The 20,872-nt window shown below is 41.3% G+C and overlaps 2 protein-coding genes across 4 annotated transcripts in view; both read right to left on the reverse strand.

Moving 5' to 3' along the window:
* The window catches only part of med12 (mediator complex subunit 12), a 23,948-nt gene extending 11,203 nt beyond the window's left edge, over positions 1-12,745 (reverse strand). Inside the window, exons 1-19 of the mRNA XM_053879076.1 lie at positions 12,599-12,745; positions 11,902-12,006; positions 11,628-11,819; positions 8,285-8,444; positions 8,044-8,219; positions 7,065-7,175; positions 6,461-6,733; positions 6,226-6,372; positions 5,966-6,065; positions 5,751-5,887; positions 5,530-5,661; positions 4,828-4,954; positions 4,521-4,750; positions 4,374-4,433; positions 4,069-4,242; positions 2,921-3,065; positions 1,210-1,328; positions 777-920; positions 539-702 (exon numbers count right to left, since the gene is read on the reverse strand). Of these exons, the coding sequence (XP_053735051.1) occupies positions 539-702; positions 777-920; positions 1,210-1,328; positions 2,921-3,065; positions 4,069-4,242; positions 4,374-4,433; positions 4,521-4,750; positions 4,828-4,954; positions 5,530-5,661; positions 5,751-5,887; positions 5,966-6,065; positions 6,226-6,372; positions 6,461-6,733; positions 7,065-7,175; positions 8,044-8,219; positions 8,285-8,444; positions 11,628-11,819; positions 11,902-12,006; positions 12,599-12,700 (2,798 nt within the window). The 5' untranslated portion in view covers positions 12,701-12,745. The remainder of the gene's footprint in view (positions 1-538; positions 703-776; positions 921-1,209; positions 1,329-2,920; positions 3,066-4,068; positions 4,243-4,373; positions 4,434-4,520; positions 4,751-4,827; positions 4,955-5,529; positions 5,662-5,750; positions 5,888-5,965; positions 6,066-6,225; positions 6,373-6,460; positions 6,734-7,064; positions 7,176-8,043; positions 8,220-8,284; positions 8,445-11,627; positions 11,820-11,901; positions 12,007-12,598) is intronic.
* Positions 12,746-13,560: 815 nt separating this feature from the next.
* Positions 13,561-20,872, reverse strand: part of wu:fb13g09 (ATP-binding cassette sub-family C member 5) — a 34,827-nt gene continuing 27,515 nt past the window's right edge. For 2 of the 3 annotated variants that reach the window (XM_053878808.1, XM_053878809.1), the window contains exons 21-29: positions 18,578-18,706; positions 18,316-18,502; positions 18,154-18,243; positions 17,578-17,770; positions 17,328-17,487; positions 16,348-16,426; positions 16,161-16,274; positions 15,700-15,864; positions 13,561-14,556 (exon numbers count right to left, since the gene is read on the reverse strand). In XM_053878808.1, the coding sequence (XP_053734783.1) occupies positions 14,461-14,556; positions 15,700-15,864; positions 16,161-16,274; positions 16,348-16,426; positions 17,328-17,487; positions 17,578-17,770; positions 18,154-18,243; positions 18,316-18,502; positions 18,578-18,706 (1,213 nt within the window). In that variant the 3' untranslated portion in view covers positions 13,561-14,460. The remainder of the gene's footprint in view (positions 14,557-15,699; positions 15,865-16,160; positions 16,275-16,347; positions 16,427-17,327; positions 17,488-17,577; positions 17,771-18,153; positions 18,244-18,315; positions 18,503-18,577; positions 18,707-20,872) is intronic. The other variant, XM_053878810.1, reaches the window with a different exon arrangement.

Here is a 20,872-nt window from a genome sequence, read left to right on the forward strand (position 1 = left end):
AATTCCAGGCTTTCAACACTTTCAACACTTAGTCAAACCTTTCTTTGTCGAACAGGTCCACTGTATCTTATCCAGGTATCCAAACCAAACCAGTCTGGCCATCCTAACTGACACCAAATGTGTAAGATAGGTGAAGATGGAGTAGGTTGACTTGAGTAGGTTGTCAAAATAATAAACAGCTCCATGGAATCATGAAGGTTTTCTCTCTCATTAACTACACATCAACAGTTGGAGGTGAGTTTTACTCATGAAGAAGAGCTGGATCAGCAGGTATTTCCAAGTAACAAAGAGAATAACAACTTCATGGAAAAAAAGCGCTTGCTCAGCATACCACTAAAACAGTGAGCAAACAACTGAAAATCAATTTGTGGTTAAAACAGAACTTTTAGGACCTTAATTACAAGTTTAGCTGAGTTCTCAACTCACTATTCATTCAGGCTTGAAAACCAATCTCAATGTTAATGGTTGAATCAAATACGCTAATGACAAATTGGCAGAGGTGTCCAGCTTATCATCGCTCTCATGCTGATGTACATACCCATCAAAAACCTGCGCCGTCTGCTCAGGATTGAGGATCAGGCAGGAGTGGTACCTCCTCAGCACAGCTACGATGCACAGACACAGACTGGTGGTGTAGCTGCCCACCAGACTCGACGACTTCAGCAGGAGCTCGGCTTCTACCAGGCTTAGCTCATTCAGCAGCTGCAAATAAAGAATCAGGAGTGAAGAGAGCTCTGGGAAACAAAACAAGCCTGGCTATATGTAAGTCATGTTACCTGATTTGCAAAATCTATGAGGCCACTAATGTTGAGAGAATACTCCATGAGGTCAAATATGAACTGGATGTGTTGAACTAGAGGCAAGTGATATGACATCCCTAAGGCAAAGCTGGTGATCTGTTCCAGCACATTTCTGGAAACCTGCGAACAAAAAAAAACACGAGTTTTCAATGGTGGTTATGTATAAGATGATCAAGTGGATAAACTAGACACAATATTTCAGGCTAAATCTGGGCCTGAGCTGAGTCTGATGATCTTTAAGAGGTTGGTCAACATTTCATATATTTTTAAATGCACGCTGTTCAATACTAACTGGAATTTCAACAATTGACACTACAGAGAAAAATTACTCCAACATCAACCTGGACAAACAAAAGTTCATGCAGTTTGGTCATGATACTTTAAGGTGACATCCTGTGTATGTGCTCACCTGGGAGGTGACCTGATGCTGGTCAAAGTGGGAGAGGTGCTGGAACTTGGAGAAGATATCCTCTGCAGTGGGAAAGGCTTCTGGCTTACTCCTCTTCCTCTTTTGTCCTTCCTCCCCTCCTGTGTTTGAGGCAAAGTACAAGGAATATTTAAGCTACAACTTATGTATACAGCTTTGGGAGGAGGCAATCCGTGGAATCGATTTAATGCATCAGTATGATCTTTTCAATGAAACTGCTGGTACAAAAGAACCTGATGTAAAATGGAAAGGGAGTGAGTCAAAAGGATCATCACAAGTGAAAAAGTGACAATCATTGGCTGCTACAACCCTTGGAATCACCAGTCTTGGAGGATGTCAATTTAGTTGTTTAATTTTGTAGAAAAAAAGGCTCAAGAAATGTGGTAGGCCGTAACAATTCCTTTTTTAGACCAAGCAGAGGGGAAAAAAATGGACTCATTCAATTCTGAGGAAAGAATTATGGAATCACCCGGTCAATTTCCTTTCCCACCTGCATCAGATTAGATCTGCTCGGTAAACTGCGGTTAAAAAGGAGTGATTACACCTCAGAGCTGTTGCACCTAGTGGATTGACATGAGTCACGGCTCCAAAACAAGCGATGTCAATTGAAACTTTGTTTCAATTGACTCCTTAGGAGTCATGCAGCGTTGCAAAAGATGTAGGTGGTTCACAGTCAGCTGTGTCTTAAAATCTGGAGGAAGTACAAACAACACGGGTAGGTTGTTAAAGGAAAGCGTAATGGTCGTCCAAGGAAGACATCAAAGAGTCAAGACGGAAAACCTAAGGAAATATGTCTTGAAAACAGAAAATGCACAGCAAAACAAATGAGAGGCAAATGGGAGGAAACTGGAGTCTATGCCTGTGACAGAACTGTGAGGAATTGCCTCAAGGAAATGGGCTTTTTGGGATGTTTGGGGTTGATGAAATCATTTTCCAGATGACAATGCATCTTGCCATAGAGCAAAAACTGTGAAAACATTCCTTGAAGAAAGACACATAAGGTCAATGTCATGGCCTGCAAATAGTCTGGATCTCAATCCGAAGCTGATCTGGCAACAGCAATCAAAGAAAGTTGGAGCGAGATTGATGAAGAACACTGTTTGTCACTCACTAAGTCCATGCATCAGGGACTCCAAGCTGTTATAAAAGCCACAGGTGGTGCAACAAAATACTAGTGGTGTGTTAAAGTGTTCTTTTGTTTGTTTGTTTTCATTATTTCATTATTATATATTTTTAGAGTTACTTAAAGCAAGAATGTTGCCATTTGAAATGACTTTACTTTTGTGTCATGTCTGTGATCTGCCTTTTTTCTACAAAACAACTGAATGAACAACCTCCAAGATTGATGATTCCATAAGTTTTGCCAGGGATTCTATGCAGCTAAAACCAAATGACTGAAATCTACAAAATTGGACCACATATATCCATCATTAATGAAGAGTGAACAGAAGAGATCCATTGCATAGAAATTGGTGGGAATAGACTGAGTGATGTAACTCCTTCGAATGAGAACAAAAAAGGCTCTTAAGAGATGTAGAAGGGGGTAATACAAATGAGAATATTTAAAGGATATCTATTATCATGGAAGAATAAGAAGAACGACAGGCATTTCAGTTCAATCAATAACTGAAATGGCGAGGACATTAAAACACCCTCCTAGAGTGTATGTCTTATCCAAGTTGGAGCAAAGTACCTGTTTCTGCTGTGCTTTTGCGGTTGAGCACCTTCAAGATATCTTTGGTTATTTTCTTGATGGTGTGCCGGGCTTCGTCTCTCAGCTTCCCCACACCATAAAGAACCACTAATCGCTGGTTGCACTCATGACTGGCACTCTCCTCCTACGAACATAATAGGAAGGAAAATGAGCTCGGAAAAGACAGACACATTGCAGTTCAATGGTTAAAGCAAAAACCTGAATAAACCCTTCTCTGCCATTGTTAGAGGGTAGAATTGCAACAACTCTCCCACACATCTGCATAATGTGTGACTCCACAACAATCAAAGCTAAAGCAACAGTTCAACAGGATTCTACACTTTTATTCAAAAATGATATTCACTTCCCTTTCACCTGTCCTCTCATTACCATTACTCTCCCTCCTATTCTGTTCTGTATTGATGTAAGGCAATTGGTTCAAGTAGGAACCTCCTGCAGTGGAAGTGTTTTGCCAATAGTTACCTCGATGGACTTCTAATTAAAAATTGTGACTGTCTCTTCCCAACAAAATTGATTTAATTCAAGCTTTTAGTCAAGACCAACAGCACCTCCTTCATCTTAAAGAAGAGATACATTGTGCGTCTGACAAATTCTTACATCACTCCTTCATCCTTGTGAACTCTTATACACTTCCACAAAATAGCCGAATGCCATTTATCCCAGCAGATTTGTGCATGCAACAGGTATCAGTAGTGGGGTCGAAATAAGACCTTCCCAATGCCTCACTATTCTGCCTTGAGTGTGATTGTGTTTCAAGCACAGACCTTATCTTTCTCCTCCTAAGTGTTAGGGAAATCATGGAGATAGTGATGGAGAGCAATTTAGGAGACAGACCAGGGGTTTTGGACTACCAAAGGGATGTTAGTTCCTCCAGGTGAAAAAATATCAAATTCTTATGTTTATCAAATGTGTTATTTCCCACTAAATAATTTTTTTTAGCATCGGATTTTATTTTTGGAGGATTTTCATGTTACACATATTTATCACGATATCATGAAGATTTCTGAACATATTTCAAAAAGTTTCTCAAAGTTTGAGGGACAAATAAAGGATATCTAATCTAATATAATTCTGCACTGCATTCTATGATGATACTCATGCAGACTTGCAATTGTGCCAGACATTACCTGGGGAATCGGGAAGTGGGTGGCGTACTGAATGTGTCTGGGTTGATCATACAGTTGAGGAAACGCTGGGTCCACAAACTTGTCCTTACACCCAGCCTTGCTGTCCTGGTCTGGTACTGGCTTTTCGGGGGAGGGGCTCCCCTTAGTTTCACAGTGCATTGGGGGAGAAAACATCTGTGAGGCAAGGGGATGCACAGTAAATACACACTCTGGATAAATATTCAGGCATCTATGATGATTGCAATAACAAGTTAGATATGACTACAGGCTTGAATGCATTATAATGGGTCAAACGACATGTATACCTCATCAAAATTAGCACTGGAGTTGTGATCAATCTCCATAGACTCTGACAGGCCAGTGTCCTGTTAAACACATAACAGAATGTTACTTTATTAAGCAGAGAAGGAACGCATGCTGGCGTGACTCATAATCAATAACCAACAACATGCCTCCATCTTGACACTGCTGCCGGTGTCCTGCTCCTTGCGGTCTGACTCATCAGAGGGCTCATCACTTGGCGAGCGTGGGCGTGGCAGGTGGGAGTCAGAAGACAGGTCGCCCCGGGAAATGAGTGTGCACATATAAATATTGTGGGAGAAGACGTCGTGACGGATAAGCTCACAGAAGAGCAGGACCAGGTTGGAGAATTCCACCCTTTCATTTTCATTGCCAGGCTCCGCTGCAGTAAAAGGAGGAAGAATTACATAATGCAATAAAGAATTAACAGAGCACACAGGCAGGAGATTAGAAACTCACTCAGCATTGGAGCTTGAGTGTCGAGGAACTGAAGCAGCACATCCTGAAAGACCGGAAGCATTGCAGTGGACAGGGAACCTGATGACACGGAACCCTTTTCATCCACCACCTCTGACTCACCACAGCGCTGGGGAGAAAAAAAACACACCAGTTAACCACACCACAAGATGTTGAGTGAAGTGTTGAGAACTTCAGAATATAACAAAAAAAATGTAACTCCAGAAAGAAGCCCCAAACGTACTCATTTGGACAAGACATCAGCTTGATTAAAAAATAAAAAAAACATTTTGAAATACACCACATGTCGACTTGTCATGTGTGACAAGGAGATAGTGCTCAGTCTGACCAGAAACTTGAACACGCAATACGGTGCAAAAAAGTAAGTCTGGCACCCCTTTTGAATAAAAAGGGACAAAAATTGGATCCAATCTATTTAGATCACAACAATGTCAAATACTGGTAGAGCCCAGATCTAGGTTTTTTTTCGCAATTACATGATAATGTAGCTGGGAATATGTTCAGATTGGAACATATCCATCCTTTCAATTTCATGTTTCCTGCTCCATTAGCGAAACAATAATTGCAATACACCTTGAGAGGGGAATCTATGAAGGAAACATTTGAAAACAATGATGCCAGCACTTGCCACAGCAAAACTGTGAGACCAATCATTTACGACATCTACACTTGAAGATTGCTTACCTCTGCTTCTATTTCAGCTTGTCTCTTCTCCAGCAGCTTGGCTACCACCATCGCCCTGTGTCTACCAGAGCGCTTGCAGCACACGGCCCATTCACACAGCAAGGTCACCACAGCGTCATCATCAGGTGACATCTAGACAAGAGAACGTTTGGTCAGAAAGCAGGTCTGAAACAAGAAATGTAGGGTTCTGTGTAACTAGAAAAAGAAGTGGACTAATATACCTCATGGCCATCCTTGCTCTGGCCAGAGCCAAATATTCGGTTGTACAGGAAATCCAGCGAGTTATTGAAGTCCGACTTCTCAAAGCTGTGGTTGTCTAAAACCTCCAGTGTGTGCAGAACGCGCCCGATTGTGAAGCCTGACAACAGATGACAGACCCATCTTACACATCCCCAAAAATAATCGGACATGCCTGCAAGGATGCAGGGTTGCTCACCTGCTGTGGTCTCCTGGCACTTATCGAATGACCAGCGGAACTCCACTGCCTGACCCCTCTCTTTTATTTGCTCCTCAATTTCTCTCAGCTTAGCACGGACCTGCAGGGAAGATAGAGATATCCACGTTGCTGACTCTGGATAGCACACAGCAAATATGAATCCTATAAGGCCACGTTGTTTAAGAGTAAAATCAGGTGAGAATTAACTTCTATCATTTCCTGAATTTCATGTAGTAGTACACACATTTGGGATGTGTTACCTGCTGAGTGAAGGCTGTATTTCCACCTGGCATTGGTAAACTGGAGGGAGCAATCGGCAGGAGGTCGAGAGGAGAGCCGGTCTTGTTCCTACTGTCGGTTAGTGAGTAGTGCCAAACCAGAGCACTAGGGCAACACAGCACTATACTCTGATGTGACAGAAGAGGAATAGAGGGCTCAGAAGATAGACTCTAAGACATTTGGCATTTCATATGAAAAAAAAAGAAACCCTCATACCTGTAACATACAACTGAGACCAAAAACTAGAGGGCGATGCTGAGGGCAGATATAGAAGTCTGTGAAAGGTGTTTGGGGTTGGTTCACTCCTGCTGGCTGGGAAGTAGGTGTGGGGGGCAGGGCGTTACCCTGAGGTGTCAAGATGCCATGTGCTGGATGCCCTCCTGCGCTGGGACCCAGGCTACCGTCGCTTAGCAACAGGTTGAGGCGGCGAGTGCAGAAATAAGCCAGTCTCCGCGACAAATAAGCTGACTGTACGAATTCCCCTGAGTACTGTGGGATGGAGGAGATATGCAGCATTACCCAGAGTGCTCAGTGTGAATTAACATCAGGTTTGTTGATAAAATGGAAGGGAGGACATCCCAACGGACAGTCAGCGAAGGTTAACAACGGCAGACATCCAGAGGATGCACAAAGGTTGCATGACTGGTTTGTGATAAACTGCTGACAGCTGTAGAAGCCTGTCACGACGACGAAACACAGCGCAGAGATGTGAGTTTAACTGACAGCATGTTTTCTCAAATGTAATCCACCAGAAGCTTGGTGGCAATGTGAGACTGAAGTCAAAACAGAGCAGTGACATGGAGCAAACAAGAAGGCTTACCTGAAGCAGAAGGGGTAGAAGAAGTCGAAGCAGTTCATCTTCACCAGGTCGGACTTTCTCAAAGCATTCCAGCACCCACGTGAGGAACTCGTGTCTGTCCAACATACCGTCCTAAAAACAGAAATTTGCCTTTAATTCCTCAGATTCGGGCAAGATAGGCTAACCCTAACCCGAGATGAGTTTTGAAGATTTCTATCGAATTCTCCATACGTCTAAAGTTAACCCCCTCTCCTGTGACACTGGAGTTCAGCAGCAAGTGACTCTCCTCAAATGTGACAAATAGGTTACGAAATCAGTCAAACATATGATGCTGAAACAACGGAGACATCAGCTCTGTTGATCAACATTTGAACAAACCAGCACATTAAGATGATCGCTGTAAATCATAGTTTCATTAATATATGTGAACTGGTGATCGACTGGTAAGACTTACAATGTTCTGGAGTCATCTGCACCACATTGCGCTGTTCTTTTTTGCAATAAACATCATCCACAACTCTGCTGCTGAAACTACAACTTTTCATGTCCCTTTAGCAGCTTTAGTACGACACAAATGAATGAGTGCAATGCAATGGCACGATGTCACCAGATGAACACCATCAGATCGAGTGACGCAGGGAGCCCTTTCTTTATTGTCAACAGTGACATGAACCATTGCAAATGCAGGCACCTGGATTACAGATATGTTTGCAGTTCATTGTGTTATTCTTTTATTTATATTTTATATGATAAACCATCAGTTACCTATTTTTGTAAGCAAACTCAAGTGCGCTTTATTGTTTGTTAGCAGAACTTACTAAAAAAAACACTTGAATAATTTGTGTGTGTTTACGTACCACAATAATTATGATAACCTGATAATGTTCATGTCACGGTTACAGTGACATGAAATGTTCATATCATTGCATCCCAATGTTCAGTCAACAAAACACAATAGATGATGGGGTAATTGGCAGGTTCATTTACCGGTTGTACTGACCTGAAACATGAACATGGCTAATTTTTCGTTGTACTCCCACTGTTTCGTGGCAGTTTCCACATCTGCCGGTGTTGCTGGGAGCGGCGAGCTGCAGCCTTGACTGGGGCACTGCCTGTAGAACTCAGCCACCTTCTGAAGCTGCTCACACAGGTACTTGGTGATGATCTGGGTCCATTCTGTGTAGAGAGAGGCTTTAAGTGCAAGTCCTACACATGAATCTCATCCAGCAGCAAACACCTACCTATACAAGGATCGATCACATGTCTCTTCTTGACTTTAGTTTCTGTGATGGCTGCGTGATAAGCACAGGTCATCTTGATCATCCAAGCTGAACGCATGACAGGGACAGAGTACTTGGCCAAGTATCCGAAAACCTCCTCTTTCTTGCTGAAGATTGGCACCTGTGACAACACATTTGGTGAGTCATGCTGACTGAGAAACATAACTTTGAGTAACTAGTTAAACATGAAATTCTTCGTGACAATTCATGCAACAATACTTTTTTTTGGCTTGTCCATCAATTTGTAACCCAGTCTGCAGAACTCAATAATATATAACAGATATTTACCAACATTTGGAATTTATATATTTATGTTAAAATATATAAGAACCACTGGTACAATGTCTATAAAAAATAATTTGGATAAATATATTATGTTGTTGGTTAAATATACTCAACAAATTTTTTTATTTAAATGAATATTCAAGACAATTTTTGCAGAGTTTATATACAAGCAGGTTTTATTTAGAGGACATCTCCCACTCGTGTGTCTCCAATGCTGCACAGTGTACTGTAACCACTTAAAGATGTGTTCATCCACTTAAACATGAAAAGCAGGCTTCATAATTATCTGGATCAGGTAGAAAAAAAAAACCCAATCTCTCTCAGGTGGCACTTTTAAAAGCCTGAACGGAGAGAAAGCAATTTGCAGTAGCGGAACAATGTGTCAATAACAGATTTTTATGGTGTTTTCAAAAAAATAGTGGCAGCTAACAGGCAGTTGCTGCTTGTAAATACAGACATAGTCTAATATAGCAGTCATAAACAGAACGACAGCATTGTTCTGTTCACCGCTGATGAGGCGAAACTAAACACTTCACTTTTACTTTTTATGTCAATGGCAACAGCAAATGAAATGTACTGCTCACTACAGATTTCATTTGGTATTCACGTACACTCTCAAATATCAAGTAGAAGTGAGTCAATCAGAGACACGGTTTATTGGGACCAAGTTTCAAGGAGGGGTGCAAAGGGTGCGGGATGCAGTACAAAAGATTAATAGTCTTTAATCATAGTTGCCAAAATAACTCTAATCTAATCTTAATCTAATCAAATAATCTTTGAGTCAGCGATGGGGTTAAACAAGCCACATGCAATTCACCGATGCTGCTACAGCAATAAACAACGGCCCAGTCAGGCCCTTTGAAATGAAGACACCCAGAAGGAGGAACAACAAGCCACAGAACTTTCCAAAGCTTGTGATGCATAATACCAGAGAAAGTGATACGAAACACCCATCACACATTTAGCTATCATCAAGCTCAGGATGATATTAGTGCCTAAAAAAATAGTTATTGCCATTGTAGGTCATTTGAAGTAAGTGATGTCGGTGAGTGAGAGTTCTACTAGTCAAAAACACTCAACAGCACTTCTGCCAATGTAAATGTCCAAAATGAGAAGTGTTATTGAGAAATGTTAAAAAAACAAAACGCAGAAGATGAGGGGGAAAAAGGGGAGAAATATCACAATGAAGGGTTTATCTAATTATTTGTCATTAGGAATAAAATTACTAAAATATGTAATTCTAAACAGCCAATCGAGATATAGAGGCATCTTGACATGGATGAAGAAAAATAACAGGCTGATGCTGAGTAGACTGAGTCTACCTGACTTGGACAGATGAGTGATATAGTTCAACGGGTTACGGGTTGATCATCTGAAATTTGAATCCATATGTGTGATCTCATTTTAGTAAAAGCAAATCAACAGTTAAAAGAAAAAATGAAATAGATGCACATGCAGCACCTCCACGCACACATCAGCATCCAAGGCAGGTGTGCGTCGCTCTCATGATGGGGTCAACAACATGAATGTACCAAATGTTCCATCCAAGAAATGGAAATTAATTGGTCTTTGTCCATTTCCTCTGCATCTAAGATTTACTCTGTGTAGCTCTGATATCAGACTGGGTCATAGGGAGAAGGAAGATGGAGGCAACAATGGCGACAGGAAAGTCCAGAAACATCCCTGTCGACAAATGGGTTTATCGAATCTGTGTTCAGAGAGAGTAATTTCTTGAGACTTCACAGCTGTAAGCAACACAAGGAGCAAGTGAAGGAGCTTAAAACGCCACTCAAAAACAAACCACTCACTAAAGTGAGAAGGCCAGTGTATCAGCAATAAAAGTGGCATCTCGAGTGCTGAGTCAAACAATGTACAACTTCACATTACAAGCACACCAGCGCCTTGAACATTTATGCAAGAGCAACAAGTATGTCAAAACGTCTTGTACAACTGACACATTTGTTTCCGTACACAGTGTAGAAAGACAACTACAGTAAATTCCAGACTATAGAGTGCAGTGGTCTACAAGCTGCAGGTGCAGCGGTGCTGTCAGTGATTTCCATCTATTTGGCTTTAAAATGCTCAACTAGCTATGCTATGCTAGTTTTGAAAACAGCATCCAGCAATGAGACTGATTGATGAAACAAACTCTGATAAATTCTGAACTTGAATCATGCCGCCAGTACAATTAAACTTGTCACTTCTTTTATTTACACTGAAAGTGTGCAGTTTCCTCAGGGTGTCTACGTATATGTATAAGCCGCAGGGACCAGGCCACGGGGGGAAAAGGTGCAGCTTATGGTTCGTACGTGATTATATGCATAAATACACCCTGAAAGTTGTTTTTGAAAGAGTTTTTAAAAATTGGTTCATTACATGCCATGTGCCTTCAAAAGACATTGTGGGAGTGAAACTCAGCGACAACATCAAAGTGCCCACGCCAGGTTCAAGATCTGCACACATCTCAGTCTAAAATTCATGATTGATTTGAAAAACTGTGCAAATAAAAAACTAGACAAGCAAGAAACAATTCAGCCCAGTGTACAATGACAAAACTGAGGTCATCACTGTGTTAAACAACCTATCCAAACATGCTTTGCTTGTACATACCTGAAATGTGAACTACATCATCTACAACATGGTCACTCTTTATAGCAACAAATACCTATTGTTTGACCACAGAGAGATGAAAATGTTCTTCAGGCTTTTAGCTAGGAGAGCGTCCGGGTGTCTGCAAAACATGAAAAAATGGACGCCCGATTCTCGACCGTAGCATTGCCGCTAGATTACGCTGGTATATGGCGGCATCTGGCAGGCACGGTTGTGAATCGGAAATCCATTTTTTCATGTTTTGCAGACGCCCGTAAGCCCTCCTAGCTAAAAGCCTGATGTTCTTGGTAGTCTGAGAATTGTAATATACTGTACTTCACCCATGAAGGAGAAAAAAACAGCCATTTCAATGAATGAAATGAAAACCACAAGCATCGATACACAACGCACACTCCTAAATATGCCTTACCTTTTTAGCCAGCTGTGTGAGCGGTTTAGTCCCAGCTAAGTCCGTGAACCAATTGTTGATAGAGCTCTGGGACCTCGCTGTGACCAGCCAAAAGTTATCTTTCTGGTTGACCTGTGGTTTGCGCTTCCCAGTGTCAGGGAAGGTGTTGTAACGCAGCTTCTCAGCGATGATACTGCTGAAGTTTGAACTGATCTGTAATCAATAACAAAAGCATGTCATCACACAGTTTTTGAGGCAGAACAGCGCAAACTAGCCATGGAGCTGAAACAATTACCTTTGCCGGGTTGAAGTTGACATTTTTGGCACTGCCATGTTCATCACCAGACACAGCCGGCTGGTTGTTGAATCCTTGCTTCACATTCAACGCAGTTAATTCATCCTGACGAAAAGATGGAATATAAACAAACAGGTCTTGAAGAACATGGATCCTGTGAAATGACTCATGAGCAACGAAAGCTTTAGCAGCCACTTCAGCAGAATATTCCTGAGATAATGCAATCAGTTTTCCGTCTGCATTAACAGATTACCTCATGTTAATAATAGATCAGGGGACGAAGGCAGGATTGGACAAGGCCGACCTTTCGGCAGGACACCAAGTGCTATTTTCCGGGTTTACAGAATACGTTTATGTGAAAACTGTCTAGTAGCTAACGCAAATACTGGTCACGCACAAGCCAAAATAAAGGCTGCCACTGTGCAAACAAAGCTGCATGCATCCGAACGCGATTCCAATTTGAGTACAATTCGATTTCTCCCATTCGGAGTGAGTTGTTTTTTTAGCCGCGAGCCGGTAGTTTTGCCAACTGGGGAGCGAATTGACAACCAACCCGGGTGCTGTTCATTGTTATTAGGCCTGAGCCGTCTACTGGCTTCGCTAAACAGGCTAGCTGCAGCGAGCTACAGCGACGTTGGAAAACTTTACTCCCCTTGGTTTTATTTTTGACATTTCAAGGTACGCAGTTCAGACTAACCTCTTTCTGCTTTGGGTCTTGAGGATAAACGTCCGGAGGGCCGAGCCGGGGCCGCTTCAATGGCCGGTGTTCGTAACTTAGGATCCCGAAGGCAGCCATCATCCAGCGGCATCACAGCCTGGCCTGTCCTCCCCCAGCAGCTCCAGCAGAGCCACAACATCCACGCACACTTCCGCCGCGACTTCACAATAAGAGCCGCGGTCCATTTCAAACTCATAATGGATTAGTCGGATGAAAAGGACGGTTATTTTTTCCCTGAAAAGCTTTAGCTTTGGGTGACAAACGTATTTAAATAATAAAAAAAGAAATAATAATAATAAACAAAAATTACCTAGGAGTGATAGAGAAGGAGAAGGACAATATATATATATATATATATATACAGGATTAAAACGGATTTTTTTTTGTATTATTCTTTTTTTTTTCAGGAGTTTTTCTCTAGCTTTATCTTTGGGTGACAAACCTATTTAAACAATAAAAAAATGATCAGAAATTAGCTAGAAGGAGTGATAACTTTGTTAGAAAAAAAAAAAAAAAAAAAAAAAATATATATATATATATATATATATATATATATATATATATATATATATATATATAGACACATAGATAGAGATCCGCAGAATTAAAACATATTTTGTTATTATATTATTCTTTTTTTTTCAGAAGTTGTTCAAGTCCTGTGTGTTGGATGTGTGAGCGTTCCTTCCATCTTTTCCCCTCACAGACATAGCTCTAATATTAGAACTGCAGGATGGTGCAGGAAGTGCTCTAAATGTATCAACATTTTAAGAAAGTACTATGGTGCTGAAAGGCAAAAATGGAATGTCCACATATGTGGACCTAACCGGTTGAATATGTATCAGCAATGCGGTGGGAGTCAGATGTGTCTTTGATGAAGAAAAAGCAAACACAAACACAAACAATAAATCTTTCTTTAATACAAAAAAAGAATCTCTAAAAACAAAAATCTGCAATTTTAAAAAATATATAAATATTGCAACAATACAATCTCAAGTGTACGAAGGCAATCTTGAAAATGCTTCAGTGCAATAGAAACATATTGCACAAACGTGATTGTACAGCGCAGGCTTGATTATAAGGCAAAGGTTTACAATCCTCTGTTCTGTGAAGACACAACTTGTTGAAAATCCACATGAAGTACCGAAAATCATCACCGCTCAAACGTGCTTTGCTTAACAGTGAAATGCCTAAGAACAGTACAGTGTGTAGTTTTCACTCCAGCATTTAGATTAAGACAGACAACAACACTTCAAGAACACAGTACAGGAAAGTTATCACAGCACGTATGGCTACTTCCATTATTCCTGAATTGTTTATACAGATCTAGGCGTATACTGCATTTGCAATCACTCTCTCTTCTAAGATTAAAACATTTATAAATGACACATAAATAGAGACATGAGGTGTACAGCTAAAATAAAATATTCATCACTAAACCATGCAATTCTGACACCATCTCTTCAATTCTAATGTTATATATATGGTGAGGGTTTCAATACTGCCATACAAACTAGAGGATTAGCTGTCCTCCTCAAGACAGGAGAGAAGGAAGCAGTGATTTCATGCGTCCACATGAAATATAAAGTGCCACTCTCAGAGAAAAGCCTCTGCTTTACATGCATTGAATTGTTTGGTGTCCAAAAAAAATACATCTGTGACATGGTGACGTTGATCCTGTGGCAGCAGTGCCATTATTTGCATAGTGAGACTTGAACAAAGTCTCTCAGGAAACGTGGTCCCTTGGGTCTTTGGTTTGGAATAAAACAAGCATCGTGATGTGAAGCAGCACGGCAGGAGGATCAGGTTCCTCGGCGTACATCACCGCTGGGGTTCAAAGGTCAGCACCGGCTTTGGTTTTCAGCAGCTTCAATCATAGCTCTGAATCTTGAGCTTTCATCTGCCAGCAAAGCGGCGGGAGTGTCGAACTCCAAAATCTGAGAGATTTGAGAGGATAAAAACAAAGTCAGGGAGTTCAACCAAGTTCTCCTGTCATCTATAGCAGGAGAAAAATGAAACTATATTTTATAATTTTCCATCAGGTTTAAGAAGAGAGAACAACCAAAGCCAAATAAAATATGCTTTGGAAGGCCCTGCTTTTCTCAGGTGCAGTGAAGTAAATGCAGGCAAAAATACAGCACAACAAGCACCTTAACCAAAGGGTTTTTGATATCATAAATAAGATGATGAATAACCTAACAAAACGTAGTTTAATATTAAAAGCCAGGCAGGTAACCTTGAGAACATTCGAAAGCCCAGTCCTCTTTTTTCCTCAAACTTCTTCCCAGCAGAGAGGGGAGCAGGAAGAGCCCGACAAAAGACCCCCCTCGATTTCATTTCAATGGGACATTGATAAGACAGTGTTTTTTTTTAGTACTGTATTGCACGTTCAACAGATGACTATATTTTTTACATTTTGCAGGGAATCTTAAATCTCCTACCCTTCATTTAGTGGCTGTTTGACTTTCTATAAGGAACAGAATATAAAACAACTAACACAGTGGGAGCATAGAGAAGGTCAACATTCTCGAGGGGACCAAAGACTCTTAGACACTTCAAACACAAACATAAGGATGGCACAAGAACAGAACACGAGAAGTAATATGGACACACATCATGTCACGTCAATTTTCAAGGTAAATCCAACCAGAGAGCCAAATATTTGTCAGGTGAACCAAGTTGACCTCAAGCAAGCCACATTTTAATTCTGCATGTTTGATATGCACACAGTTTCAAAACAACTTTACCAAACTCAAACTAAATGACTTCATTTTGACCTTAAGAAAGGTGTCTCGAGAAGTTATCCCTCTTTTTAATGGGCTCCACTGAAACCCAGCATGTGCTGATGAATCCATGAACAGACAGGTGAACTCCAGTAACAAGGTTAATGCGTGATGCTCGGAGGCAGTTCAGGTCCAGCACCTGCCTTAACTGACTTGTTGTACCCAAACAGTTCAAAGTAAAGAGCAAACTGTCTCATCCAATCCGTCAGCTCAAACGGGGCAATTTGCACGATAAATCGGTGGCTCTCCACTTGCTAATTGGAGGCTCTCTCGCGCGAGCGTCGCTCCAATACACACCTGGCCATTCTCCAGCACCATGACCCGGCTGCAGTTCATCACAGTGTTGAGTCGGTGGGCGATGATGAGGGTGGTGCAGCTGCCAAGCTCACAGCGAATGGTCTCTTGAATTAAGCGATCGGTCTCTGTGTCGATGGCGGCTGTCGCCTCATCAAGGAGAAGGATCTGGAGCACACATGACTGCAAGTCAACTCACTGTCTACTGAAGGTCAAAAAAACATACGACTGTTTTCTGCTGGAATATTTAGTAAACGTAAAGATGCATACTTCTATGTATTTCTTCTCTCAAGCAACCTACTCTTCTGAGGCGGCAATTGCCTTGTCCGCCGCTAGAGGCCAGTGTTACCTCACTCCCACTGGTGTAGCGTGCACGCCTTCTCCATCATTGCCTGGCTGCCGTCTCAGCTACCTAATCGTGTTCTACATTTAAATGTGTGAGGGCAGAGCTGTACAATCAGCACCTTGCTGTTTCGTAGAAGAGCCCGGGCCACACACAGCAGCTGTCGCTCTCCCACTGAGAAGTTCTCGCCGTTCTCTGTCACCTCGGAGTGCAGGGAGTGCGGCAGCGTGCTGACCTGCAGGAAGCGACATGTATTGTGTGAATGGAGCAGATGTTTAAGCTTCATGTGAATCTTGTGTTGGGCTCACCATTTCTTTCATGTGCGTCTTTTCAAGAGCCTCCCACACCTGGGCGTCGGAGTACTGATCCCATGGGTCTAAATTAGTCCTGTTGGGAGAAAAGAGCGCGGTAATTTAGCTGCATGTTTGATACAAAGAAATTCTTTTGTTGTCACATATTTTTTATTCTCACTTCATACTGGCTCTATTCACCGGTTACATTATTTTTTTTACCCCCCCCCGAAAAAAAATTATGAAAATGACTTCATTTTATTACATACTTAATTGAATCAATCAAAATTGTTTCAGTTATATTTGTTTATATCCTGCATTTCTAACAAAAACATTTTATTCATTTTCCAAATTTAAGTCATAAATATTAAAACATTTAATCATCATTCAATGCATTTCATATTGCTGAGAGTATTGATTGAGGTTTAGAGCAAAAAAAGAATTTCTGTGGTATTTAATTTCATTAAAATGACTTTCAATGTATTTTGTATTTATGGTTTCAGTAATATGATTTCATAAAATTAAATAAAACATCACAGTGTAATTCAACAATATCAGTTATGTTTCAGTCAAACATTTCAAGAAATAATGATGGACAACCACGTTTATATTCCACATTTAAAATAATAAATGCATTGAAGTGACTATTATTTGAATAACTTCTTTATCATTAAATGTTTTTATGATCACACATAATTCAGCACATTCATTTAGGCATAATTTTGAAAAGTCTGGATGATGATGGCCAGAGATTATTTTCTAAAGATTCCAGAATAATATTTGGAAATTCAAAAAGAGCATGCATTTAAATACAAGAGAGCCACATAAGCAGTTACATCTTATATATTAGCTCAACTCTGAGGTCTGTTTTAGTGATTCAACGTATTTATAGCAAAGAGAGGAGCTGAAAAAGATATTTGGGGTGAAATGTGACAAGAATGAAAGCGTTGATTTGAGGCCTAACATCTTAGCTCAGGGTTAGAATGCTCTTTCAGCACCTGATCGTTCCAATGAAGAGCACAGGCTCTTGGGGTATAATGGCGAGCTTGCTCCGCAGGTCATCCAGACCAATCTGTGCTATATTGATTCCATCAATGGTAATGGAGCCTCCAGCCAGCTCCACCAGTCTGAACAAAGCAACTCCCAACGAGGACTTTCCTGGAAGGAGAGATACGCCAAATGAACAATTGCACGTGGAGTACACGCTGAAAAACTGGATATAAAAAAGCGAGAAGAAATGATTCAGACCTGATCCCGTGCGGCCCACAATGCCGACAGTCTCTTCAGGTGGGATGGTGAAGGACAGATTCTTTAGCACCAGAGGCAGATCATCGCGATAACGCATCTGCACGTCCTGAAATGTGATGTTTCCCTGCAGAGGCCAGGAGGGGGCAGGCGCGTCTGTCTCCGGACCGTGTCGCGACGCTTCGCTCTCCAGACACTGGGATCAAACAGAGATGTTATCTGGGATTAATCTATAAATCTGTGCGGCTGTGCAAGCTCCCCGACTGATTTTCGCTCTTTGCACTTTTGTGAGAGCGAAGAGGGAAAAAAAAGTGATGATATTGAATCTTTGTGCTTTGATGATGCTTGTGAGTCACAAGATTTACCATGTGCTTTGGAATGTGTTAAGATTTCACACGGTGTTGCAGTCTATGTCCTGTGGTGTTAATAACACGCGCATAATTATTCTCAGACAGACACCAAATCTGGACCAACAAATGCCCCTTGTTGTATTGTCAGCAGTACACTGTACACACAACACCCAAGAACACACCGTCATTCAGAAAAAAACCCTGACTCAGCATGTCCTGCAGTCTTTACCTTGATGTAGTGATGAATCCTCTCCACTGAAGTAAAGCGAGCCTCGGTTTCAGTTATCAGCCTCACAGTGAACTGGAACAAGCCGGTCAGCTGCAAATATTTTCAAATGTGTTTGAGAAGAAAGTGTGCTCATCCACGGCAGTCGGAGCACTGTCGACCCACCTGAATGGCGTAGGAAATGGCCAGGCCTGCGTACGCTGGTGAAATCTGCTTGTGCATTAGCACAATAAGAAGCGACACAGAAGTGATAATGGAGATGCTGATGAGGTCGAGGCGAACAGCCAGCCAACGCATGGCGCAACTGAAGAGGTAATTGGATGCCTGGTTGGTGTCCAGCAGTTCCTGATATCTGCAAATATAAACCCAGTTTCAGAAAAAAAAAACTTCTTCCCTCACCGACTTTGTTTTTTTAAATGACGATCACCTGTGGAGGAAGTCCCGCCCTCTTCCGTAGGCATGAATGGTGGAGAGTCCCTGAAGACTGGTGGTGATGTGAGAGGCAAAAGGTGACTGGCTGATGTTTTCAATACGCTTCAGCTCACGGATCATAATCCTGACAACAAAGCAACAGGGTTAGACATGAGTGTGCGCGTGGACATGCTCCTCAATAATACCTACTGAAACCACAGCTCCTTCTTTTTGGAAATATATTGAATCACATTTATTCTTCACCATTATCACAATACTTTCCAGATGACTTTGAATCACAGACTGATATAGATAACACAAAACACTGGGGTGACGTGTGTAAATATTTATAACTTTCCAAAAATGTTCCAAAATATATTTTTATACATTTTCCTTATTGTGGTGCTATTCAACAGCGCAGTCCTAAGTTACTTTTATACATAAGTGAAGTAGTATGAACCACCTAACACAACCATGCAATAGACAGTTAATGTCCAGGACGTCTGTGTTGTTCTGATTTTGTCGCACAAACGGATTCAGAGTTTGAGTTGTTTTATTAGATGGAGTCGCGCATCTGTCCAATAGCTTCTTGCGGTCAGAGTGTGGGGCAAACATTACTCAGCAGAAACTTTTTGTCAGTTGAAACCCTGAAATACATTTACACTGTAGGTGTTTTCACATCACAACAGAAGTTTTAGCTTCATTATTTGCATTATTAAATCAGCCAAATAATTGAACATGAGCCCGTGTAAAGTGGGTTGTTAATAAATGTATAATATATAACATATAATTGCACTGTACTTTCAAAGGCCTGGCATTTCGATGAATTAATTTAATGATAAAAAAATCAATGGCATTCTTTTGAGTGCAATGGTTGCAATTCCAGGGGCACCACGGCACACAATGTCGATGCTTTGGTTATGACATTAATTGAGACTGAATGAAGTGGTGCTGACGGGAAATTTAAATTTTAAAAACTTCTGGATAGACGCGCAAAAAAATGTTTTGTGCACTTGATGCAGCAAAGTAGTCATTGGTCGATGATCTGTCATGAAACAGTGTGCTAAATATTAGAGGCCACTAGAGGCCACTGTCTGCAGCATAATCTTTGGCTTCAAACAGCTTTTTTAATGAAACCTCAAATGCTTTTTAAGCATAGTGCGGCACCTACTGTGCTCTGAAAATTAGATCACTGCATGAAGAATCCTCATCAAGCCAGAGTTCGCTCATCACTGGACCACTTCCACCCTGATGTTTCAGCTTATGTGTGCTTATGTGTATGAGTCCAGGCCCTCACTTTTTTATTGTACAACAGCAAACCTGTTCAGACAACAGAACTTTAAACCTTTGAATCAAAAATATGCTAGTAGGTAATAGTGAGTGTCAGATGAAGTATCATGCAACAGTATTGCAGGCTTGAAAACATGAAACAGCGTCAGAATTTTCAGAAGCCACTAGATGGCACTCTTGGTTTAGAACTGATGTGAGGATTTACTGACTTTGTTGTTGAAATACAATCATTTTTCAGCAGACAGTGCCATCTGTTGGCCTCTGAAAAAAGGACACTGTTTCATGAAACCTCATCTGCCCATTACTAGTAGAAAGGCACCGACACATGTGGAAAGTCTGACCTATACCTAAAGACAGAACCTAAACATGACTACCATGGCGAAGATCTCACTCCAAGATTAAAGTGGGAATGTGCCAAAAGCCTCGTTCACAAACTGAAGCAGAATGAAGGAGAATAAATCCGCCCTCTTCCTTCCAAAAAGCTGAGCACATATAAATTGGGTTACATCAGGAGCATCATTTCACACACGTTTATAGGCACACAAGCTCTCTCAAGCCCTCGGCAGTCCGAAAGCTGCTCTCTGTCCACGAGCGGGTGCAAGCGCGGGCTGCTTCACTGACAAAGGAGGGTGCATTTCTACTTTTAGACTCAGGGATGGAATGGATGCTGCTGGTGAATAACCAGTCTCTCATGAATCATTTGCCTTTCTCATAAAAATCTGAGAACAGGGAGGGAGAGAACATGACACTTCTGTGCTTCCAGGCTCTGATGCAGACAAACATGTTGATGCTCTGGGCGCTTTCATTTGAGAATTCCATAAATGCTGTTTTAGATGTGGGTCATTACTATGAGAAATCCTGGCTTATATGGCACTGACATGTGCCCTCCAGACACAAGCGCCATGAAATTACTTCAAAAGTTCATAAAATAATGTGTTCGGCTGCTGGTGTGATCGCCAATCCATCACACTGTAAATATGTCATAAATAAACTAATACAAGGTGAGGATGTAAATAAAAGC

The sequence above is a fragment of the Synchiropus splendidus genome, chromosome 11, assembly GCF_027744825.2.
Source record: "Synchiropus splendidus isolate RoL2022-P1 chromosome 11, RoL_Sspl_1.0, whole genome shotgun sequence".
NCBI lineage: Eukaryota > Metazoa > Chordata > Actinopteri > Syngnathiformes > Callionymidae > Synchiropus > Synchiropus splendidus.